Source organism: Vanessa tameamea, chromosome 8 (assembly GCF_037043105.1).
Source record: "Vanessa tameamea isolate UH-Manoa-2023 chromosome 8, ilVanTame1 primary haplotype, whole genome shotgun sequence".
NCBI classification, from domain to species: Eukaryota; Metazoa; Arthropoda; class Insecta; order Lepidoptera; family Nymphalidae; genus Vanessa; species Vanessa tameamea.
The window spans coordinates 8088484-8115348 of NC_087316.1; the positions used below are offsets into that span (position 1 = coordinate 8088484).

The 26865-nt window shown below is 32.9% G+C and overlaps 1 protein-coding gene across 2 annotated transcripts in view; it reads left to right on the forward strand.

Annotated features, from left to right (window-relative positions):
* Dtn (detonator) overlaps positions 1 to 26865 on the forward strand; it is a 72013-nt gene that overhangs the window by 40272 nt on the left and 4876 nt on the right. For both annotated transcript variants that reach the window (XM_064215702.1, XM_026639158.2), the window contains exons 2-14: positions 14930 to 15761; positions 16809 to 16955; positions 17706 to 17973; positions 19914 to 20057; positions 21444 to 21618; positions 22048 to 22196; positions 23314 to 23515; positions 24559 to 24731; positions 25036 to 25204; positions 25352 to 25624; positions 25948 to 26082; positions 26157 to 26197; positions 26655 to 26838. In XM_064215702.1, the coding sequence (XP_064071772.1) occupies positions 14930 to 15761; positions 16809 to 16955; positions 17706 to 17973; positions 19914 to 20057; positions 21444 to 21618; positions 22048 to 22196; positions 23314 to 23515; positions 24559 to 24731; positions 25036 to 25204; positions 25352 to 25624; positions 25948 to 26082; positions 26157 to 26197; positions 26655 to 26838 (2892 nt within the window). The remainder of the gene's footprint in view (positions 1 to 14929; positions 15762 to 16808; positions 16956 to 17705; positions 17974 to 19913; positions 20058 to 21443; positions 21619 to 22047; positions 22197 to 23313; positions 23516 to 24558; positions 24732 to 25035; positions 25205 to 25351; positions 25625 to 25947; positions 26083 to 26156; positions 26198 to 26654; positions 26839 to 26865) is intronic.

The window sequence follows — 26865 nt, forward strand, 5'->3', positions numbered from 1 at the left end:
AATTGAAAATCCAAAGAAACATCGATGACCTATTGCCTCGTTATTTTTATGAAAATAATACGTTTGTTGGCCAAAAAATATATTGTCGTGATACTATTTTTAGTGCTAATGTTGTATATTATACAATTACTTGATTTTAGAAGTATAACGACCCAAGTCACGACATATAGTAATTTTTTGTTCGTTATAAGTTCTGTATGCTGTTAGGATAGGACATTTTAATATTGTTTTGGCATGCGGTAGTGATACTTTGTAGATTAAAAAAATCTATGTATTAAATAGCAAAAGTATAAACATTTTTACTTTATAGTTTAAGTAACTAAGTAGTATGTACTATGAGACTAATTATAAAAAAAACATCTAATTCTTCAACTCCCATGACACACAACACAACTAAATAGAACGTAGAACTACTTTTCTCTCAAAAGCATTTTTCGGACGTGACTACTCAGCACATCTCGTATTCTATAATTTTGCTACTCATTTTGGCTAAAAGATATAAATTAAACATTACAAAATTAAATAACCCCCAGTTTTGCTAACGGTACTCACCGAAGTCCTTCGTTGACGTCAAACGACGCTTCTTTCTAAAAGGTCCTATCGTAATCATATTTGGAACGGATAATATATATTTATATCCTACTGTAAATAAATTGAATAAGATAAATAAGTTAATCGATAGAGCTATTTATTTTGCTGAATGAAAACCGAAAATACAGTTCGCGCAAATTAAACCACAGATAATAATCACACATATTGTCACGATGTTTTGTACATAGTTACCCACGTAATGATAATTGGAAGTCATTTTGATTAAAATCAACTATATTAAACTATTTGATACGCATATTACCAGAAAGTTAAAACAAATACTGTTTTTGACTACGTTGGTAATATTGGTAAGGACGGGCTTATTGAAAACTTAAGGAAAATTAATAGAATACGTTATTTTAAAGTAGAACTACAGTTATATACTTAGTGATAGGGCTTTGTGCACGTTTGGGTCGGTTGTAGAAGGTACCATCCACTCATCAGATATTCTACCGCCAAACAACAGTACTCAGTATTGTTGTGTTCTGATTTGAAGGGTGAGTGAGCCAGTGTACATACTATATATACATAAGGCACATAACATCTAAGTTCCCTAGGTTGGTGACGCATTTCAAGAAATGGTTAATATTTCTTACAGCACTGTTGTCTATGGATGGTGGTGACTACTTATCATCATGTGGTCCAAATATAAACATCGATAAAAACAGACGATGCAGAAATCAAGTACCATTCCTTTCATCTCAAAGGAGGAGGGAAACATCTAAGATTTAGATACCACATATAAGATCATTAAACGTCGATAAACATATTCGATAGCCGCAGACAAAAAATATATTAATTGATGTTTGCTGAAATAACATTATCTTAAATAAATTAGGAGTAAAAAGACCTAGAGTTTCGTTTACAAGTAAACTATATTTTTTACATTATTATTAGAATAATATACAGAATAGAAATATATAATGCACGCGCCACACAATCACAAGGGAGAATATGCGGCGGGGTGGGGACGTGACGGCATAAGAGAGTCATGCTGTTTGCCGTTACGGCGTACGAGTCGGACTTATCCCCAAGGCGCGCCAATAATTATTTTAAATCGAAAACGAATTGATTTCATATGTAAATATCTGTAAAGAAAGTACATTTGCTTCTATTATATGTATAGATTACAGAGGATACGAATGTCACTCTATTAAAAAACGTATAGACAAGTACAGCTTATACTATGATTATGAATTGTTGAACATGATTTTGAATTAGATGGATTATATCATCTTTACATAGTATAAAACACAGTCACTCCATGCGTTTTTCATCCAAGAGGAAGGTTTATATGTATGATATATGCATATTATAGCAGAGAAAAAACGATAATTTCAACTTCCCTAGCTGGATAAAATCAAGATTATTTTTCTTTTAATATTTGATTTTTAAACTAAAAGTTGGATATATCCCCCTATTGTATCCGTGTTTAGCCAGGGCGGGTAGCAAGTTTACTAATATATTCTTATTAAATGATTTGGCAACAAAAGTAACAAAAAGAAAATTAGTACAGAAAAGCATTTCTTAAAATATAACTGATAAAATATGGCAAAGTAAGTTCTTGTTTAAATCTGGGACCTTCTGTACCCCATTACTTTCCTTCTTAGCTAACTCAGTATATTGAATATTTCTTTTCTACTTTTGCTTTTCATGTGATATTCAACTAAAAATAAAAAATTAAAAACGATTTCTAGATCGTTTTTTATTTTATATTTTATGTATGAGTTTATAGATTTGCTAGTATTTATATATTTAGTTAAATATATTTAGGTATTTTAAAACTACCTGCAATTATGAATATTCTATGAGCATGGTTGTATTTCAAATCAAAATATTTTGTATAACAACATTTCCAAGCGTGCGGCATTACTAATAAGTATCGATAAACACGACACCCACGCTAGGAATATCGATATCATGTACAATAGCCGTGAGCACCTCTTTTTTGCATGACGTCAATGTCAATCTACGTTGAGTTCGGATACGAATCTGACCACTAGACACTGACATTTCATATTGCTAAGAATATTATTTCATGAACGCATCAAATGGTATTAACTACATATTAAATAAAGAAAACTACAATTTATTTAAAAAAATAATATACTTCATTATAACAATTCAAGCAAAGTTACTAAAATCATGATCGTGTACCTATAAAAACTAATTAAGAGAATTCTTGTTGAAAGCCGGAGGTGAATAGAACACTTATATCTTATCCGGTTTTCACGAGTATAATTTTTGTTTATATATTTATTTTATGTTTGCAGACAGCCAGTAAACATACATGCATTTTTTTTTATGAAATATTTACACATATATTCAGCAAAATGGATATTTCTTAACACGCGAGGTAATTTTCCCAGAATTTGCATAATCATGTCCCTTATAGACAGATCGACGGTTGTCCTAACTTTCATGTTGAACAAAAATGTACTATATTATTTTAATATCTGAAAGCAGTTCCAAACTTAAGTGAATAATACTTCTCTTCTTACATAGATTTCTTGTAAATAATTTTAACTAACTAAATCCCTATGACTTATGAAAAGGGGACGGACATATTTTCCACAGGTACTGGCAACTAAGGCCCCGGTGAGAAGTATTTTACCTGCTCTTTTCATATAATACCTAATAATGAATTCACTTTACTACAATCAGTTAAAATGTCGCTCTTGAAAGGATTAAGGTAGTATTTAATTCGAAAATCTTTCTCACATTGCGCCAGTTTTATGTTAACTGCTTTTCACTTTACATAGTTACATAATAATAACAAATACAGTCACAAACATATTTTAAGAAACGTAATTAAGAATATTTTTGAAACTCACAACTTTTCCTAACGAATGTTCACACTTTTTTCGAATTTTTAGTTAACTGAAAATTCAGTGTTACCGCTTATTCCTAACAATATTGCCCATAATTGTGCCGTATTTTATAATAAGCCATCATTAAAACTTGAATGCATGAGATTCCATTCTACTAACAACTTTTGAGTTCTCTTATGTTAGCTGATACTTCATTGCTCAGTCGTCTAAGTTTTATTTATTACATACTAGCGATCCGCCCCGGCTTTGCACGTGTGCAATGCTGATACTAAATATACTACAGAATTTCTTTACACTTATACAACGGTCACAGCTTTTTTGTGTTTAGACAATACAAACCGCAATGTTCCTGCATTTTAAATCTGTATAACTTTGATAATATTCATTTAAATTACTTGCTGTAAAAGGCCATATATTTCTAGTAAAAAGTAAAGGATAAAAAGTGGTTATTGTGGGTTATCCCTAAGAGATAGAAATATACCATCGAGGCTTTTTTGTACACCTTTTTTAAGGTACACAATACTGTAGTACATTATGTTGATCTACTTCGTAGGGTCCAGTCAGCGTTTGCAAAAAAAGCGCAAAAAAATTAGATTGTTTACAACATTATATTAGAAACTTCTAAAATTATCAGTGTTTCTCTACTATATTATGCAAGTATTATACATAAAAACCTTCGTCTTGAATAACTTTATCTGTTAAAAAACCCCATCAAAATACATTTAGTTTTAAAGATAAAAAGCATACATAGGGACAGACAGACAGCGGAAAGCGAATTTGTTTTATACTATGTAGTAATAGATATATTTCAAAATCTCGAAACTATCAGTAGTAATCTGTAATAAAAAAAATGTAGATCAAAAATTATATATGAATACATGGTAATCTATGTATTTGAAAAAATATTACCGATGTGTTTGTCAATCGGAATCACGATCCAAAACATTGGAATCAGGATTGTTTTTCTAAAATGCATAGAGTCAATGTAGCATGAAAAGGCCTCTTCATATTATTACTGCCTTCCATCGTAAGTTCTTCTTCCTACCGCTGCACTGTAAGTTGGACGTATCCGGATTTAGAAGCCGTCTCCACACTTTGACCTTTCTATTACCTGACTTATGATATAAGCGAAGTTTTAGTGGCAACGTTCTTCTCATCTACGCGATAACGAGTGGTAAGTAATCTGTCTTTGGTAGACAAGTACATCCCTATTCTTCTTGTGGTTTTGGTGTATGTTGTCACTTGTCAAATTTCTTAGAGCTTAGTTTGGCCTTAGCAAAGTGCACACAATAAGCTGTAATCCCTCGCTGTTGTTACTTTTTTCCGACCTTGCTCTTTAAGTCTCCTAGAGCGTATCTCTAGTCTACCGTCATTGCTAAACACTGCGGGAAATGTCAGACTTGGAGACTTGCAATGTTTTTCATGAGGCTTTGATTGTTAACCATTTTACCAATCAAGTGATATCAACGCAAGTCCACATCAATATTTTTTGACGAAAGGAAGAATGTATCTTTATAACGAAAAGCATTACTTAAGTATTCTCATGAGATCTACTTTAAAATGGATATCAAACACGTTAGAAACTAAAACATCGTAATTATTGGTTTAGTCTTAACACAAGGCACATCTCTCAATTATTACGCTCTCTAGGTTTATTTACGTTACTACGTTATTGTCTGAACATTATCTCTGCCTCCACGGAACTAAATTATACCACGCATAGCGATATGAAATAAAAATGCAATGACTGGGCAACCGTTTATTTAAATAAATGTAATAGTTGTCACAATTTTAATATTAATGCGGAACTGTCCGCGAAATGGAATTTCAATAGATGTAGAATTTCAAACCGATACGGAAACTACCCAGTATTACGAAATGGAAATTTTATAGGTAAGATCCTAATACCATTTATTTATTACAGTTGGATATTACAAAGCATTATGATAAATTCGATTTCATTAACATTTGTTCTATTAAAATGGGACGAAAAGAAAGAATCGAATGATTCTTCAAAGGCAAATTTAATGCGTCCTTGGAGCTGAATTTTCCCCCATTAAAAGTTATCCAATCGGTAAGGGAATTAAGTACGATCTCGCGAATTCGATAGATTGCGAAGATTATGTCTATGTGTAGTATTCTTGCTATAGACATCAAGAAGTCGAATTCTTGAGCTTTATGGGAACAAGTAAAATATTTAATAAAATCATATTATATTCAATGACTCGAGTATCATATATTATATTGGAATGTTGTCTTTGAAATATATTTAACTAAAATAAATTCAAGTTAATTATTAAACTCAATAAATAAAAGAAAGATCTTCTATTTTCAACTTTAAATAATAATTTATTAGGAAAAAGTTTTTACCATAGACTATATAGATACAACTTTGCGCAACAATATTTGCTTTTCGTGCTTTTTGTTTTCTATGTCAGTAAATCTGAGTAGCTACAGATATATAATTTGTTGATGTATTGTATATATTTTCATTATTATCAGTAATATCAATACGTCATTTGAGAATTTGAATCTTTGTTTGCGATTGTCTACTTATATTACTAGTTATTGAGATCGAAGTTTCCAGAAGGTACTGATCAAACCAAACACATGTTCTCGTTTGTGGCATTTGGTTTATCGCAATATTGATAACTTCAGATATTATATTGCATTGCACGGCGGGTTCATATTTCAAGTTGCTAATGCGATACTGCTTAACAAAAAAATACGGGCTGATGAGATATTCATACCTAGCTTGAATATGGCCTAGATGTAAATGTGTAAAAAGATGTTATTGCTTTTATTGTGAGCACGTCTTTATGCTATATCACTACGGCAGAGAGGGTACCGCTGGCTTTTAGTGAGTAGTCTGGCACTAGTCCAGGAGTCTTTAGATTTATTTTTTTTGACCCGATACCCTTTTACGCGATTTACAGTAAACTGCCAGTTATCGTCACGTAAGGAAAAATCGTTGTTCCTTATCCAGGCGACCTTTTCCTCTTTTTCTCTTTCTTTTTTCTCAAACGTTGTAAATTTATTTCTTTGTGTTTGTTATTTAATACATAATATATAACGAAAGCAACTCCATTCCATTCGAGTGTCCCACGACATCTATCGTATTTTTTACTGCGGGGTAATGCGTTAAAACAATGTCCAAAGTTATCCTTATATACTTTTCTTCCATCGAGTTTAAAATGTTATTAGTAAGTGAAGATTCAGGCTAACAAAATAAAATTGGGTTTAATTTTTTATTCCAATTTTTATAATAATCTAAATGTTTTTATTTTAATCGTATTAATTTGAAATTAGACTATGTAAGTAAAATTGATATTCTTTTTATAATTCGACCAGTGTTATTTTAAATATCTCTTATTCATAGCACTACATCATCTTTTTTCTGAACAATGAGTGTTCTTTTGAATACTTTAGTACCCTTTTATAGTTCGGCATGTTATCGCAGTAAACGTTTTTGAATTATCATGTCCTTATTCATATCAACCTGCTTTGTTATGCTCTTCGTGTACAGTACGCCATAACTATATATTATTAAATTATTTGATAATAACCTTTATGATAAGTTACATAAGACCTACTTATAAAGGTCTACGCGTTGCCATCTGTACTTTCGATTTTGATTCCCCGCTGGGACAACGGCGCGTGCGCGGCAGGGTTCCACGTTACTTACTGCAATTGGTCACGATTACAGTTTTTCGAAACAAATATTTTTTACTAATTCTGAATAGTATGGCAATATGTTCCTATAATTTTATTTATTTTTATGAATATCTAATATTTAAATGGAAATGTCGATGAATTAATTGAAATTAAGTTGAAAGTAGTAAGAAAACTACTACTATGAAACACTCTAAAAATTTCAAATTTTATGAACTTGAAAATATTAGTAAAATACTCGTGAAAAATACTTTTAGCCACTTAATTTTAAGCCTACGAAATGGCTGAGGAATTGATACACCCTAAAAAAATTGTGACAAACTTTCATCAATTTAACATGTAAAACATTAACTTCGTTCTGATAACTATTTTAATTGGCATTACATATATGGTAAAATAATAGATTTTTATTCTATTAATAGAACAATAACAAAATTTTATGAAAATTTATTAGTTTATACATTACAGTATACAATAGGGCAGAGACCTTCTATTAAGAAAAAAAACTATGTTAAAAGGTCCCCTAATTTTAAATTTTTCCCTTAATTTCAAATTCATAAAATATATATATTCTTTGATCAATGTAGTCGAAAACCGCAGTAAATTAAAACAAGAATTGTATTAACTGTTTTCACAATTACAGACCATCGATCGGCTGTATTTGCTTAAAGGTTACGTGCTCGATGCACATTTACCGGAAATAAATACTATTTCAATTAAATAAACGTGTTTCACGATGAACGAGTATTGACTTATTGTCAATAATTTACTGTTGGTCGTATTATAATATTGAATTATACTTTACCTGTAATCGAATGTTTATAGTCAGTTGGTATATGTTTTATATTTCAACAACTTTGTTATTAAAACCTTATTAATAGAACGAAAATATTACGGTCTGGAGAGAAGCAATAGCTTATTTTACAAATCTAAATTTATTTTTTATATTAAACACCCTGCAGCGTCTTTCGTTATAAATGTGTTTTTAATATTGTGTGGATTTTCAGTTTTCATTAGACAAATTTATTCATGTCGACAGCTTAGGTATATATCATATATGAATATTTTACTAAATATTATAATTAATTTTATTATAATATTTGTCGTTGAAGTCTAAAAAAATCGTGCCGCCTGACAACCATGGCGTGCACTCTGTAAATCGATAAAGTTATGTGAAAATGGTTTATAGTGGAATCGTTCCTCTCAAACAGTTCTACTTAAAATTCAACGACACTATATATATAGTGTCGTATATATATCTATATATATATATATATATATATATGTGTGTGTATGTATGTACTTTCTGTTAACCAAACGATACCGGGGCGATGTCTATTAGTTTAAAAAATTAATTTATTAAGAGTCAAAAGTTACTTTTCATTTTTTTCAACCTCCTATAGGAAATATATATTTTTTTTTAAACTGTGCAGAAAGTAGCCTCCAAGATCACAAATTTCATTTGCATTTTATACCAACAAAGGTTCACGGAGGTCGGGCTCGATATCTCCATATCCTGCCTAATCTTATTTTCATCCCTTACGAAAGAACCTCGTTATGGCGAATCGATTTTATCGGCTTCAAGCCGATTCAAAAATTTTGATATTAATATTCCACAAAATAATACATTTATGTTGTAAAAATAGTGTTCTAGGTTAACCAGAAGGTATTGTAAATTAAAAAAAAAAGTATATGCACAATTTTTAGTCTTTACTTTTGATCGTTAGGATATTCGTTCAACTAAAGCCAATCTCGAGTGTAAAATAAGGTCTTGCTCACCACAAAAAAAAATTGTCATTGAAACTGCACCAATGTGTAAAATTACATAAACCCAATCCTCTTATCAATCGGATTCGAGAAGAGGGTTTTAATTCCGCTTGCCATAGCTTATATATATACGTATATTTTGTTAAAGTCGAATATATTCGACCTCAACAAAGTAACAAGTAAGTTAAAATAAAATTAAGAAACTCGTGTTCGCATGGTGTGGACTTCAATATTATATTTTAAAAAAAATTGACATTTCTCAAGATCAAATCAAGATTTTAAAGAAAATAAATTATTTTTATTTAAAGAAAAGAGATTATTTTTTTCATCAAGCAGGTTTCATTAAATAATTTTTCTGTAAATGAAACACGTTCTTCGATATCTATACACCATTGACAGCTGATAGTCGGAACAGGAAATCTGCGTGTTATGACTAAACTTGTATACATGCATGTTCAAATTTATATATCTACTCGTCTAACCGTTGAAACGCACACATTTAGCGTCGCAACTGGCTTGAACGGTCAAGCCCTGTAGGTATTGTACATATATTATTATACACACTAGAATGGTAGCAGTGGTAGGACTCCGTTGAAACTGTCTGCTACTACCCACTGTATAAGATTAAATAACTTTTAAAATTATTTTGTATTTCAGTTCAATTATTAACTTAAAAGTATTCAGTTGTACCAGTCTGGCACAATATTGTAGGATGAAGAAGGTGCAAAAGAGATTTTTTATAGTATTCATATAAATAGTAATAAAAATTTGATGTTTAACAAAATTTCTTGTTAAGCATCATTATTTTATTAAATATTGTCGATCGGGTAAAATTTAATTTGTAAATTCGCAGTAAAGTTACATAGCTATTCCTCGGTAGCTATGTACAAAGTAAGTAAATCTTGGAAATCCTTACACCACAACTAGACAAATGAGGGGTGCGAATACAAAGATCAAGGGGCGTTTTAGTCCATTTGCATTTAGATGAGCGAGACAAGATATTGTTGAGCACGACAATTCGCAGGGAAGAAGCGCTCTTGTCGCCACGCAATCACCCTTCACCTTCCCGACTAATTACGGACACTAACAATCTGTCAGAAATTTTCGCCGCAATGAAAAGTCCTTGTCTCATGAACGCTCTCCGAGCTTACCTAATTATCTTCTTTAATTGCATAATTTAAATCAACCGAAATGAAACAACGGTTAACATAATAAGTATACTTTCACAACACTCGAAAAATGAGCAAACAAAATGCTTGTAACACCTCATATATTAACAGATGTTTATATATACGGTAGTAAATCTTTGTCATCACACACCAGATAAAGGCGTACCGTTATGTACCGGCAGCGAATAAACTTGGACAAGGGCCTACGCATGTATTAACAATGCAAAGGAAAGCGAATGCATCGAACATTGTATACTCTCACGGAATTCTAAGACGGATTCGTAGATGTGTGAATAAGTTAGGAATGTGCGGGGGCGACACATCTATGGAACGGATGCTGATTACATGGCAATTAGAATTAAATATTGAGGAACGAGACTTTTTTTGCCCTTATACATTTATACTATTGCGCTGCGATTCGACACCATTATAACTTTACCAGTTGAGTGAAAATTTTCGGAATAATTAATAATTGTTGTTAACAAACAGCACAGGCATAACAGCATAGGTGTATTTTCGTATCCGTCATATTTGTAAGCGCAACTGTAGATACACTTATGTGGGTCCTTGATATTTTATGGTGAATAAGAGTTGTGGTACATAAATCAACTGCGAGAAATGTATTGCGTAACGAAACTTCATAGAAGTGCTCTTAAGTTGAGTGTACGAGAGGTTAACGTCTAAAGCGAGATTCGAGAGCTGACGCTGGCGACATTACTGTGCTCAGCCCATCCCTATATTGCAAGAATACATACAATGCAGTCATATTCCGTATAATAATGATTATTTATTTATTCATTTAATTCATTAAGTAAGACATTAAAAATGTCTTTAATTATGTCTACATAAATCTCTTTGAAATTCACAAATTTATGAAATAGAAATTAGCAAATTAATTGCATAGAAATTAAAAATATGTATACTAAAAGAATGTGATAAATTTATAATTTTAAATATTATCATGACTGCGAACTGTCTGGAATCATGAGTCATTCCAGCATTGTTCCAAGAAACACCGACTGCTCCGTATCGATAACCACATGGTTCAATTTCCCAACCGAAGAATGTGCAGCTGTCTTGTTTCTGCTCGATATAAAAGAAAGGGACAATTGGTGATTACAATCAATTAACTCGTGACGATGGCCAAAGCTTTGATCTCATATTTTTACCGCAAACCAGTATGGCAATCTGGTTACACTCAGCACACATTTTTCTACATAAATGATATCCATGTATATTTTCGATTCAATATCGATTCCATATAGAAATTAAGATAAACTGAAATACATATTATTAAATATAGATTTTATAATGAGACGTTTATAAAGTTGTATCGAGGGATTTAAAATATTATTAATAAAATACACATTAATATTATTATTAATGACGCCTTACCGGTGATTTATTGGGTGGTAAAATATATAAACGACATATTTATTTTCTTCAAAACATCAAATAATCGGAAAATATATAATTAGCTGGGGGTTTATGTTATTTTTATTTATTAAATTAATAATATTACTGCAATATCTTAATATAAGAATAAAGATAACTTAGGTAATATATATTGCTTATTATTAAGAGTATTTTCTCACGTTTCATAACGATATAGATCAAACTTCAGAACAATGCGGATCGTTTTGGTTCGGTCAATTAGTTTCCTACGTGACTGCGTTAAATAAAAACAAACAAGAATACTTATATTTTTTTTGCTGTAAGTTGAAAGCCAAAGTGATCCTTAAAACAAAAAATATCGTGAAACAGGTATCAACCCTGCTTTATTACGGAACAGTGCGTTATTTCATTAATTTTAACTCACTAAATAGGAAAAAAATTACTTACTGATGTAATTTGTTTTTTAAACATCGAATTAAGCTGAATTAAAATTTAAATGTAATCGATCACCTCACGACACGTTGCGTGATAACCTGTAAAAGTCTCACTATCCGCAAAGGCCTCTCTTTCCTTTAAGTGAAGGTTTGTGTTATTCACCACGCTGCTCCAATTGGGTTGCTGGATGATTCTAAATTATATCGTATTTCCTCGTATTAAAACAATTGTCACAATAAAGAAGAACTGCTGATATAAAAATTTTATTCGCCAGCTCCCTAACCATTCATATTAAATTATTTCAATTTGATGCACTGAAATACGTAGACGCGGTGTGGCTTCGCTTTCTGAAATTGAAAAAGGCAAACAATTTATTTAGTAGCCCGCCCTTGCCGTCCGCGACGGTTAGCCATTATTTTTAACATTCCATTCTCTTACCTAAATAAATTCGTTTTATTTGGGTTGGAACGATTTTACAGCCCACCATCTGGTCACATTAAATCGATTATAATACTATTTATGGTTTACCTAGTTTTAAATATGAATAACTTAATAATTAATCGAACACTTTTCATAAAAAAAATGTTAGCAAGAAATAATAATACATAAAAAGGTATACCTATATATGTTACTTTACGATAATATATCGATAGAGTAGGTCCAGTAGCACAATCGCATAGACAGATTTAGCAAATTCTGTACTAAGTCTTAACTAAGCTTTATCGGAACGAGGCGAAAAATTCCGAATGAAATTGTTTTTACATTCATATCGATTGTTCAGAATGCAAACACAGAGGGCGACATGGTGAAGCTAAGCCCCTCTAATAACTGCCTCACGACTAATCCAAGATAGGCAGGCGTGGCCGTAATTCGATATCACCCGTCTTTATCTTGCTGACCTTTGGAGGGCATCGATATTCTACCCGCATGAAAAACATACATAGCCCGATCTTTATTTCATAATGTACCTACTAATTATGTCATTCTCCATTAAATTCTTTCATTTCATAAAAGCTTTTATCACATCAATTTCGGACGAAATAAAGTAGATATATACGTACGATTGTTAAGTGTTTCAATGGAGGGGAATAAAATGAATATGATACTGTGGTGGAGGTAGACCCCATTAACGGGTAAATATTTGTTAATTTGTCACGGTAGGTTGTCATAGAGCCCCTTTGACATGTCGGCTTGTACATATGTAATTTCATTATTACTATTTAACTCCCAAATTCGATCGTGTGTTGCCATATTGTCAAAATAGTAATAATTAAACCTGCTGAAATGTATTTATTTATTGCTTATTTAGTCAAGCTATACATACAATTTATAGTTACTATATCGCTAATATTCTTGTGACGTATTCAAGACATGTCCTATAGTTTATTAGGAAAGTTTTATTTCGTTAAATAAATAATATTAGTTGTGAATAATAATTATCTATCAGATTTCGTTAATTAGATGCCAGGTGATAGACTCAGTGTTGGGAAGTGATCGAGTTAGTATGACGACTTCCGTGTAATTTAAAACGTAACAATCAGATAGGCAGACAAAGTTATTTTTGCGTTTATAATATTAGTATAGATTTTAAAACATATATGGGAGCCTTAACCCTTATAACAGAATCTTGAATACATAAGACATTCACATAATAAAATTATTACATTATCTACAAAAAGAGATGAACCAAGAAAATATCAAGTAATATTATATTATTATAAGGTTTTGTTCCTATTTTCTTAGTCTCAAACATAATCGTGTTAAAAAAAAATTGAATATTTCTAAATCCTGTAGAAGTATGAAAAACAAAAAAAGTGTAGCACAAAAGTGAAATGAAACGTGTACTTGAAGGATTTTCTTCATAACAGTACTCATATAAAGGTATCATATCTCGCGGAGGGATTGAAAGCTCTGCAAGTTTTCTTTGTTCTAAGTGCTTCACGTGCTGAAGCTTTTTATTATCCTTCTCTATTCCGTGCGCGAGACGCGTGCTCAGAAAAGTCGTTTCCTTGTAAATGAAGCAGCTTATTGCAGTACCGGGGAAATTCAACATTAACAATGATTACAATTAAATTACCTTATTTTATTTATGTTGAATGAAACAGTTTTATTATGTATATAACTGACTCTATCTTACGGCTTAAAGGACAATTATTAACTGGTTTCTAAATGATACACTTTGAGAAAATATCTAAAAAAAGAATTTATCGTAGTTATAAATACCTACTAGTTAAAATACCTGCTTCGATTCTAAACTTGAAGTCTAACAAAGTTATAATTATGGAAATATATTAGGTATATATTAATTATAGCGATTATATGAATCTTGTTTTATTTTATTTCAAAATAATAAATTTAAAAGAATTTGGCGCCATCTTTTAGCACACAGAGCTCATAACAAAAGTAAGAATATAAATAATTTACCGTTTAATAGTGACGTAAGTTTGGGAATTTAAAAAGAAAAACAAAAAATATATTCAAAGTTTTTCATTGGGTCGACCCAGGGACTTTACCTTATAAGCTAGACATATAATAACGAGACATTATATATATATGTATATTCGTAAAAAATATATTTATTAATTATAATTACATACACTGAAATATAAAAAGATAACTTTGAAAAATAACGTTGATTAAAATATAACGTAATTTAATTTAGTTTCACATATGCATAAGAAGTAAACACTTATTACAGTGACAGAAACGTAATGAATTCCATGAAGAGGGCTTAACACTCATACCGAGGGAATGTGACATGAATCCCCGCAATAACCGAGACGAGTAACGAGATCGCCTCTAACGCTTTTCTATGAATCCGTCAAAAAGAATATTCAGCAGCTCTTTTGATTAAATTTCTTTGTAACATTTATGTTACCAAAATATATTCATTAAGTTTAGTAATATATATCTAAACTTTAATTACGTGTGGCCAGATTTTTACTAAAATTTAAATTTTACTTATTGTTTAGGTTATACCTATATCATTTAATATTCTGTAATTATTTAATCATACAACGAATTTATTTATATCATGATATTATCGTAACCAAATATTTTTATTTGCAGGCGTCGTTTTTGCCGTGGAAGTCCACTTTGAAAATAAGGATAGTGGATTTTTCCTTAAACATACAGCACGATGGAGTGGATCGGGTCCCCCACCCGAGCCAATGGGTACAGCACTTCCCGGTGCCCTCCTTTCCCTCGACCGATTTACAGTTCTTCAAGGTTCCGCCCCAGCATCTGTTAGAGCAACGTATGGACCATTTTCTACAAAACAAACAGTTCCAGCTCGTTACGCTGTTCCCGACCCTCTTGAACCGCCACGAAGAAATGCAACGTTAGTTGAATTACAAGATGCAACAGCGCATAGACTTGACGTGTCAGCCCATCTTGTGTTTCGAGAACTACCCAAAGATGCACCCGTACTAAGAGTTTTATTCCACACGGGCGGTGAAGGAGGTGCTCGAAGGGCAGCTGCGAGGCCTCGTCGTGTATGCATAACTCTTCATGCTAGCCTCGGAACAAAAACTTTGACCGCCACATGTGGACCGGAAGGCGAAGAAGGAGCATGTTTGGCAGAACTGACAGTACCAGCTGCATGGTGGCCAGCAGATGGTAAAGGAAAACGGCCACCAAGAACTATGAAACTAGCGTATAGTGCAGCTGAGGCAAGCAGCGGTGAAACTGGAGAAGGGGTATGCGGCAAAGTATCTGTGCAACCAGCTTGGCCATTAGGCACAGTCACCTTGTCAGGAGCTCGTGCTGGTTATAGAGAAGCGCGTGCGGGAGACACAGCCCTATTGTTACCACGAGCGCCTTTATACCCACACTTTAGGTTACATTTGCCTTTTGTTATTCGACGTGACACCAGCCATTCAATAGGACATGTTGTTATCAGGTCAGTTACATTTTAAACAATAACTACATAATATATATTTTTTATATATACATTTTTAATAGGTCGGTAGCGCCCATATATAGCGCTGTGTGAGATATTAACTATTTATTACAACAAAAATGCGCCACCAACCTTGGAAACTAAAATGTCTCTTGTGTCTGTAGTCACACTGGCTCACTCATGCAATGACGCAGCAACAACTAATATGACTATATGTTTGTATTTTTATCGAAATCGGACGACTAAATGAGCCACTTGATGGTAAGTGGTCACAATCACCCATAGACAATGGCGCTGTAAGACCAACCTTGGGAACTAATATGTTATATCCCTTGTGCCTGTAGTTACATGGGCTCACTCACCCTTCAAACCGGAACACAACAGTACTGAGTACTGCTGTTTTGCGGAAGAATATCTAATGAATGGGTGGTACCTACCCAGACGGGTTTGCACAAAGCTCTAGCACCAAGTATATAACTGATTAATATGTTTGAGCAGTAATATATAAAGATCATTCGTCATAGTGTATCTTAAATATGCAAGTCCGGGCGGATCGTTAGTTTATTACAAATATTATGAATAAACAATTTCGCCGCATGTGTATGAAATGCGTCAAGCGTAGTTATAAATTAAATTGCGCTTTGCAAGCCATAGCGTGCAACTGTGAATACTTCGTACTAATTAAGTGAATAAAAAATTTAAATATATAAGAGTAGGGTTTAAGAGGAATGAAAGTACGTTAAATTTACAAAAAAACATATGTATAGTATGATACGAGTAATTTATATCCAAAGAGTTTTAGTAGTAGCCATTATAATAATAGTATTATTAGTGGATTTATAAAAACCTTATTTCTAAGTAAAACGAGCACCTGCTTCGAAACTTCAGCAAATATATCGGTTCTTTTTGAGTTATGAGGCGTAGGGTCGCACGGGAATACCGCTGCGCTGAAACGAAAATTTATAACCATTCTAGTTTTACATAATAGGAACATTTGAAAATATTCCTTTAAATTTAAGACTAAAATATATATATATTTTTTAATAGAATGAAAGTAAAGTCCGGGCTGAGGTTAGTGAGCGTAACAACAGCGAATTCTCAATGGGCAGTAACTGCAGAAGTTAAGCCACGTGCTGCGACCGTTACTGCAACACGTCTTGAACAACCCCTGCGTGATGACGACAATCTTGAAACGTAAGTTTATAAATATATATAAGTGTAGTACAAAATATATACTTTTATTTAAAGCGCTAAGTTATGAAACCTAGTTTAAAATATAATATTTAATATTTGCTATATACACATGGATTTTTACAAAGTATAATTAATAAAATTATAAGTCACAATCTATCAATAATTTAGGGAGAGGCAAGCTTTAAAATTCAAAATGGTATTTCGGTATATTTTCCGCAAGCTGCTTACCATCGTCGGGTTGCGGTTCAGATTTATAGGATTCTATTCCATTTCAATTTTGTCAACCATTGCCTTCGAGCTATTCGCGTTCTGCAGCGCTTAAAAGTGGGTCAACTGTCTCAACAAAACGAGAAGTTTAACTATGTAAACTAAAAATACGTGAAATCCTTCGTTAAAAATGTTCTTGAACTAAAAAGCTTATGTAATTCATAGTATTTACGTGATTACCATTTACCAATATTCGAAATTTTAAGATTATGTTGGAATAGTAGCGGTGCCCTTATAGTGCTGTGAATTGGCAAAACGCCTGTAGCACTAAAATGGAACTAACCTTTTGAATTTTAAAGTGAGCATCGGTCAAGTTGTTCTTGGCTAGATATCAAAAATTACTAACGAAGCGAATTCATTTGTTACCATTTGTGAATTGAATTCAAAAGTTCGAATAGTTTAACGGTACGGTAACTTATTCTTAAGCACTAGGGTTCATTTGATTTATATACAGTAAAAAAAATGTTCAACTGTAATGTACAGAGACATTGAGGAGAATACTGGAGCTGGTGGACCTGGCTGGGAAGAGATTCTTACATGGTTGGTAGAAGTTGGGGCCGAAGGCGAAGGGGACGCAGAAGGTTCCGAGGGGGAATCTGGTCGCGGTACAGCAAGAATCAGCTGGTCAGCGAAGGTATCTTCCACACCAAGCGCTACATCAACTACTGAAGAAACACCCCATGAACACCGAGTTAACACAAGACTTGATATTGAAAAAGATGACATTCAAGCTGTACTTCCTATTTCAAAGGTATGTTTAACTTAAAAAAAATCATAGCTTGTATAATTTTGCATTCTAAAACGAACGAGTAAAGAAATGAATATAATTTCATAATAAATATATCATTGAATTGTATTTGTCGATAGCTTATAATGTAAAATATGTAGGTATTTTATTATTTTATTTAAGATAAATGTATATAACATTAAAGTACATAAGTTATATAAAGTTTCAGTAGTCAATCGAACTTTTACAGAAGAGCTATTTAAGTTTCCGAATAACACGTCTGAGTTAGTCACAAGTTACTTAAAAGCAAAGTGACACCGCCCGTATGTTTTGGAATTGAAAGCTAATTCTATACTTTTGATGTTTAAATGTCGTTAACAACTTACGAAAATAGGACATAGGAAACTGTCACCACGGGGAGACGCTATGTATAATCTTATCCCAAAATATTCCTAATAGATTCTCCGTAACGAATAATGCGATAAATTGTATATGTATGAGGCACACTTATAAATACACTGCCTATAGTCTCAACTAAATCTCCGTATATGATAAAATTCTCGTAAAAGAAAATTATATGTACTCAATAAGGTAATTCAAAATCAATGACCACGAAAAAAAGAGATATTTTTTTCGAAATTTACAGCCGTGGTCTTTTTTTAATTTAACTTCTGCGTCTATGCCTTTTTTAATTCGCCTTGTAATTATTTTAATTTTGGATATTTTGCAGCTCCATTACATGTAGCCGTAGCCTGCTCTTAACCTATAGGCCAAACCTAGCTAGTGTATTTAGAAATCCGCCACTGCTTGTAGACGACATTACAGATCAAATATTCATGCGTTAAGAATAGTTCCAGTGTAACTAACAACTAATGAAAGGAAACTTCTCTGAACGCTTCGTGTATAAATCAATGCAAGCTTACAAGTTTCGTAGTCTGTATAATATGGAAATATTTAAGTGAATACGAAATAAGATTGAGAATTTCTTCAAGCATACGAGATATAGATAAAAAAATAGATAAAATTAAGTTCACTCGCATTCCATCACATGATATCATTCTTCTAAGCACCTAATTCACGGAGAAGCGGTTTGTATTTTATTTGAGTGAGCGTTAAGCTTAGATAGGGACGGCATTTTCATATTAGTTCGTTGATGGATGGGCGCTTACTTCTAAGCAATTGATTAAGATACGAACAACTGTTTTCATTGCGTGTTCACAATGAAAGACGCCTTTAATATTGTGGTTATTAATTGTGTGCTTACGTTGTTATGATGCCAAGAATTCTCATTCAGACAAATTATTCATTGGGAACGAATTCTAACCAATTTAGTTCAATTGTCAATTATTTGTGTTATCTTGTGAGTGTATACATGATGTCATGTTTTAAATACAGTTTTATATTGTTCAGTCGCTAGTACCCAATCAATATAAAACTGTGTTTTGATGATACAATAAAATACGTGATACAATTTATACGTTGTGCCTGAATAAAATAATAAATAATATTAATAATTGCAGGGTTATAACATCGTTTTCAGATCAATAAGGCAGTTTAATAATATACCTATGATTAAATAAAACGCTTTGAAATATTCTTGCAGTTAAGTTTTTATTGCGTTTTCATTTGTCGTATGAAACATCTCGTAGTATACTGAGCTAACTATTTTATATTAAAGTAGCACAATTACGAATAATTTTGTGGATTCTTCAATAATACTGAACGGAAAAATATTCGACATTATTCAGTTAAATATTTTTTTATTCCGAATTTAATGGTTTTCAGACGATAATTTAAAGATTTAATATTTAAATTTCACATTAATATACTCGGCGGTACAAGCTCGTCCAAAAAGTGGACAATTCTTTTTTCACTTTACGAGAAGTTTGTAAGAATTAAAATATTCGTTTGGAATGTTTTATCATTTGGTACATCAAATTATATAAAAATCTATTTTTATTTAGAACTGGGAAGTGCTGAATACAGCTGTGCTGACCGGGAGACAGGTGTCGCAGGCTATGAAGGTGCTGATAGTATCTCAAGCCGGCCAGGTGGCTGACGTGACGTTGCAGAGCTCTTGCCATTCGGAAGATGAGAGCGTACTTAAGGTTAGTCTAACGTTTTAGAAATAGCTGAAGCAATTCAACATAGTAAATGAAAACCATACAAATTTATAAAGACAAATATACAAGAGTAAATTCTTCTGTTATATTCACGAGAAATATATCTACTTATATGAATCTTTCATCACTAATTTTATAGGTGCAAGACGGACTATATAATATAGTAATATGTTATACATGGCTGAAATACATATAGCTTTATGTGTCACCATAGTTTAAAATAAAAAATCGGATGAATTCCAAGGGGATGCTATCAAAATCATAACAGATACATAAAAACCTTGTATTTAAGATTTTTAGATCTCCTAAATGTCTTACAAAGTCTGAAAAGTCTCTCAAAGCGAATATCTGTCGTTTTGATAAGAACAACAGCACCATTTTTATGTTTAAATTATAACAGTTCAATTAAGTTTTGTTTTTGTATTATTTATCAAAATATTTGCGTTAACAAAACTAACGTTTTCTGATAAGAAAATACTATTTACATTTTACAATTTGTACAGTATTTCTGTTGTTAATATAACATATGAAGCGCGCGAAGGATTAACACAGAATTGGCGGATAAATCGCTTGGCTAAAAATATCATAAAGCAAACCTTAATTTTGCCCATGCAAAACTTGGGAGGGGAAAAACGGGAAGGTTAGTAACGAAAACTTATTAGAACTAGTTTCAGAGCGAACATCTAGAATGAGAAATTGGCTTACGAATATCAGAGTTAAGTTTAAATTGTTCTTCTCTTGTTATAAAATTTAAGAGGTATCTTGAATCCGGTAAAAGGTTAACCATTACTATTCAGAAAAAGCGGAAGATAATCCTAGGGAATTTGTAATGTGGGTATAGGTAACCTTAAAGAGGAAACGCTTCAGTCGTTAGTAATTACCGTATATTAAAAAATAAAATTAAATAGAAGGATTACTATAGTAATTTTTAGTCGTATTTAAATACACATAACGATTAGACAACAAATACTCTTTCGCTCATCAATTCAATGCTTCTATATTATGCGTGATTTTTTTTTAATAAGTGTTATTTAAAATCTAAAATAGATGAAAGGTAGATTTAAAAATTGAAAATAATGCTTAAGTTAAAAGCTGTGTTAAAAAGGCAGGCTGTAGGAGCGTATCCTGTATGGATATCTTACCGAAAGTTTACGCGACAGAAAAGTTATTCAACCTTTTTCGATTTCGTATCGATTAAGAAGAAATATTTAAAATATTGGATACTAATATTTTGCTTAATATTTTTGTTAATATCGCATTCGATATTGCGAAAATGATTTGCATAATATAATTACAGTTTCTTTAAATATTAATAATCTGTGCTACGTATATATAAGAATCTTCTTATTATTATGTGTGTCACACGTACAGGTCTCATCATCGTGCAGTTCCGTATATGTAGATGGATCGGAAATCCGTGGCTCATCAAATGCTTCCGTGATCGTTAAATATGGTACCTACACTGGCTTGGCGAGATTTACAGTTTGGATGCCGGAGTATCCCCTCGAAATTGATGTTGACGATAATCGCCTATCACAAATTAAAGGTAATTTGAATACGTTTAAAATTAAATTAATTATTTCAGTAAATTTGAACATGTTATACGATATATCTTATTCCCGCTAATGACTTAAGCAGGAAACCTTTAATAGATAACAATTAACCCTTTTAATTAAAGGATCGTATGTCTAAGCAGCTATTAGAAGAAAGGATAGGCTCTTCATGTTGTGTTATTATTAACATTACATATTGGAACTATCAAAGAATATAGCGCTTATGACTTGATTAAAAAAAAAACACCAATTTTGCCCACAGTTTTTAATTTTGATTTCCATTAAAAACAAAAAAAAAATCGTATGCGTATGTATCACTACTATATTTTTATTTTCTATATCTTTGTGTGTGTGTGAAGAGGATTGAGTAAGATCTCTATCTACTTTGTTCTTGTATTGACCCACATATGTTCTTTTAAAAGGCTGGAAAGTATCAGACGAGGCGAATGCTAAAGACAGATTAAGACGGTCTTTGTCGTCGCGAGGGTGGGGTGGCTCGAGACCCGACGCCCCCAACTCTCTGACGGATCAGCGCTTTTGCAGACTCAGATACCAACAAAGCAATGTTGAGGTTTGTATAGAGATTGGTTTCTTTGTAAGTAAAGTAAAATGTTATAGATGTATACTGTGATGCCGCTTCTAAAGCTTTTAGAAAAAGTAGCTAGTTACATGATCGATACAATACGAAGTTGTTTTGTTTCTGCCTGCGTTTTTCCAATAGAATATTCTACTATATTTACTACTACTATTTTTTATAGTTGTATAATACACTTATAATTAATTCTAAAATCTATGAAAATGAATATTATTTATTAAATATTTGACAAAATTCATGATTTATTTAAACTTTTTGACACACGTCCAGTTAACTAACAGTGCTTAGTGCTCTTAGTTTAGGAAGTTAACCATTAATTAATAAAGTATGCTACCGACGTACTCCTGGAGATACGCCAAATCACGACATCTATAATTTACTAATGTTACACGGGTTACATTTGACATTTATACAATTATAAATACATGTATTTATTAAAAAAAATACATGATATACTGGTTTTAAACATTGGTACTTTATCTCGTCGCATACTTTTATGGTTTGAATATCGCCACTTCCTTCATGAAAAGTTTCCAGTATATTATGACTTTTAGCTACAACGGATATAACGACTGAAACTCTATGGTTATCAGCGAATGCAAATTTAATACTGTTAGTTATAACAATGTAAGCAATTATATACTTAAATGATAAAAAGCGTGGAGTCAATGCTTATTGACTTCCAGGCAGGAGACATAACATACATATCTATATAATTGTATTTAACTAACATGACTGTATTTTTAGACGTTAAAAAAGAGTGTCTTGCCGGTTCTTCTCGGTAGAATCTACATTCCGAACCGCCGGTGGTAGCTTTACTTAAAATAGTTTGTTAAATAACGATTCGAAAGTGCTTGTAAAAGCCCACTCGAATAAAGTATATTTTGATTTTTTTTTATTATTACGTAATTGACCAATTTATCTGCTTTATCCCTTCGTATTATCAAAATAATAGTTAAACATTTTGTTCGGTCATAAAATATAATGATAAATAACCTTTACATATTCATATATTTATTAATAAGTGGATTCTTAAATAAATAATTATTCATTTAATATCTTAAAAATTAAAGTCAACTTATTTAAATGCTAGGTGTACGCGCGGTTTCTCGCAAAGGATCACGACTCGGGACGCGTGTCGTACTTCGTGTCGCGTCGCACGTGGCTCAAGGTGACGGAGCTGGTGTTGTCCCTGATGCGCGTGTCGGACCCACGCATTGCGTCGCTGCGTGACCGCGTACTGCAAGGCCGCAGCACCGGACGGACGGAAGTGCAAGTTCTATCACCCATTACTGGTACGCTTACATTGAGATATTATATCATGCTATAAGTGTCGTCTAAATATACAATAAATTGTCATCGTCCTCTCTCATCATCTATCTCTTTCTTTTTCGCTCTAAGATAGATTAATTATTCATTGTCCTCCTTATAAATTAAGTGAACAAAGATACAAGGAGCCAATTTTAACTATTTCCTACCTAACATTTTTTAATTGTAATTACTTACAATTTTTTTTTTCTTATATTATAAAACGTGAAAGTATGCGTGCGTATATGTTTGTTACTAAATCTCTGGTTGGTATAATCGATTCATTAATGATAGAACATTGGCTACATTCACTAAATTTATATGATACAAGTTGTTGTCTGCGGCTTCGCTCGAGTTGTAGTGTTGGTCTTCAGGTATTAGGCACAAAAAGTAACCTATATCCTTCCTTGGAGTTCAAGCTAGCTTCATATCAAATTCGGTTCAGTTCAGTTCTACAGACAGACAATGATAGATGTATAATGTTACCATAGATTTATTGTAATTGATGAAGCGACTGGGTCCCGTATCTTATAAGACAATGTATTTTCTGAATTTTTTGGACTATTTTTAATACGATACTAAGGTCGTGTCTTTTTTACCTACTATTTACGTTTTCAAAAGGCTGAATACTAACTTTAATGTCATAATTATATAGCGGTACTCGTATTACTTGTACTATTTTATGAGGTTTTTTGTTAAGATCATACGAATGGTTTTCTTGACTTTTGCTCTCGATAAGTAAACCAACAGCCGCAAATGTCGTACTGCTAGGCCATACTATTCTCTTGAGGAGAAGGTTTTTGGAGCTTAACCTTCTGTTCTAATACTGGTTGGTAAACAGACATATGACAGAATTTTCGCCCAACAAGCCTTTCATTCAGCGCAAAGCACGGAATGCAATATAAACACAAATTAAGTACCTACATAACAAATCAGCGGTGCTTGCCCGGTTTGAAGCCTCAAACATCGGTTGAGATTCACGTGTTCTAGCTGTATTGTTCATTGGTTCTTATATTGTATGTTTTTACAGGACGAGTCATTGGACTCCGCGAAGTTCGTGTGGTCAACGATAAAGTCTCAATCTCTCGTCTACTCGTTCGTGTCATCTCGGGCTTACAACTAAATATATCTCCGGATACTGCGATTGAAAATGGATACGTTTCTGAAACCACGGTTACCAGACGATTAACAGCACAGTATCAGGTATAGTGTATATATTGGGCATCATTACACAACACAAACACAACATTCAAACACTGACGTACAAACACGCACAAATTTGGTACTCCAAGAAGGCAACGTTATTAAATATATATTTTAACTAAGTATGATTTAATAGTCCTAAACAAACATTTGTAAATCAAGTAATAACCATGTGTGACCTCTGACCTATGAACTTTAATCGGCCTCGAAATAATAGTCCGAACGTTAAGGTTCTAAAGGTTAAACGGGTGAGTTGAGGTGGGTTGGCATAATGAGTCATTAAGTAAAATAATTCCTCTTTCAGGAAGGCTTGTTGGATATAGACATTGAATTTTCTGATGGAAGTCACACCGCTTTGCGGGACGTTGCCGTGTCTGACTATTACCTATTAGTGGAGAGCTTGGACACCGAGGTCGTAGCGTTTGCGCCAATGTTGGCCTCGCGTCATCCCCGCGTTATTGCTGTCGGTGAAGGTAGGTTTCGTTTTTTAATTTAATTATGAAAAATAATGCACACCGCATTGCGCATATGCGTGTCTTTTCTGTAACGACAGGACTATAAAAGAAAAAGAAAAAGTTTTTAGTATAAATTAATTTAGTAGTAAAAAAAACACATTTCAGGCAGCGGTGAACTCTTGCGAGTCACCCTCCTCACCCCGGAACAGTGTCGCTCGGGTCCGCTGCGTCGAGTGGCGCTGCCCGGGAAGGGCGACGCAAAGACTCCCGCCAACATTAAGAACATACCCGGAGCGCTCGCCAGCGCGGCGGCCGGCGTGGACGTGGACTTCAGCGGCGGAGACGCGCCGCAGCGCCCCGACACGCCGCAGAACGACGACATCATGGCGCGCGGCGGCGTGCGCACCGGCATGTCGGACCTCAGTGACGTTCTAAAAGGTAATTGACGAATAAGTCATAGTTTTTGTTTCATACCAAATACACGCGAACTAGTGATGCTACTTCATATAAGTTCCTAAGTTTCTTTAGACAAATACCGTTTTTTGACATTGATTTAAAAAATCTAAATTTTATGAATAAATGTTCAATTAGTTTTTTTTAAATAAAAATATAGTTTACTACTACTACGTATATAGGAAACATATTTCCTGCTCCACTAAAATTAAATACTATATATAATAAATCATTCGACTTTTAATCAATTGTAATTATTAGAAGTATAAATTATGCGAAGTTGTAATTAATAGGTTCTTTTTTTTCAGGATTTTCGCCATTCAAAGACGAAAACAATCACGAACCTACAGTCCAAGCGCAACAATACGGTTCTATTTTTAGAAGCAACACCGCTCTTCATCCCAGACATCCTCCACAGAGTAATATGTCACAAGTTGAAATCGGTTAGTTTCATAATAACAAAATACTATTCAGATATAAGTAACAATATATTGACCTGATATTATTTCATTTGCAGGCATGTTCGTTTTACTGGGAGCATTCTGCTTTGCAATTGTGGTAAGATTTTTTGGGTGAACTATATCTAAATAATTTTGTAACTCAGTTTAAAAAAATTTCTAAGACGCTTATATATCTATTCATTCATGAAGGTCCGCCAGTCAATGTTAAATTTTTGTTTTTTAAATAAAATAAACTTAACAAATATAATTAATTTGTATTTTACGAACATTAGGAGATCATTTAAGCAGGTTTTAAGTTTTTATTGATTTTTTTTTAAAAGACTTCCTATAATTTATTACTTATAGCCGTGAAAGGCTGACGGAAAGCACATGTTGTGTTTGTTTCCATAATATTTACTGTAATTTGTTCAAAATTAAAAAATAGTTTTTTTGATAGAAAATATATATATATATAAAAATTAATGTTTATGTAGTATTACTTTTAAAAGAAATCGGCCACGTAAAAGTTCTTGTAGTTTATTTCTGTATAAATATACAAAAATGTGGCTGTGCAGGTGTTCGTGGTGTCGTGCGTGGTGTACGCGTACCGCCTGAAGCCGGTGGGCGCGGAGGGCGCGGGGGCCGCGGGGCCGGCGGGCGCGGAGAGCGCGCGCGCGGCGCCGCTCACCTCGCTCGCGCTCACGAGGGACAAGCCCGCCAGGGACTCCACTACCAACGCGCATGATTGGGTTTGGCTCGGTACGTACCGCTCTTATGTTTTGGACT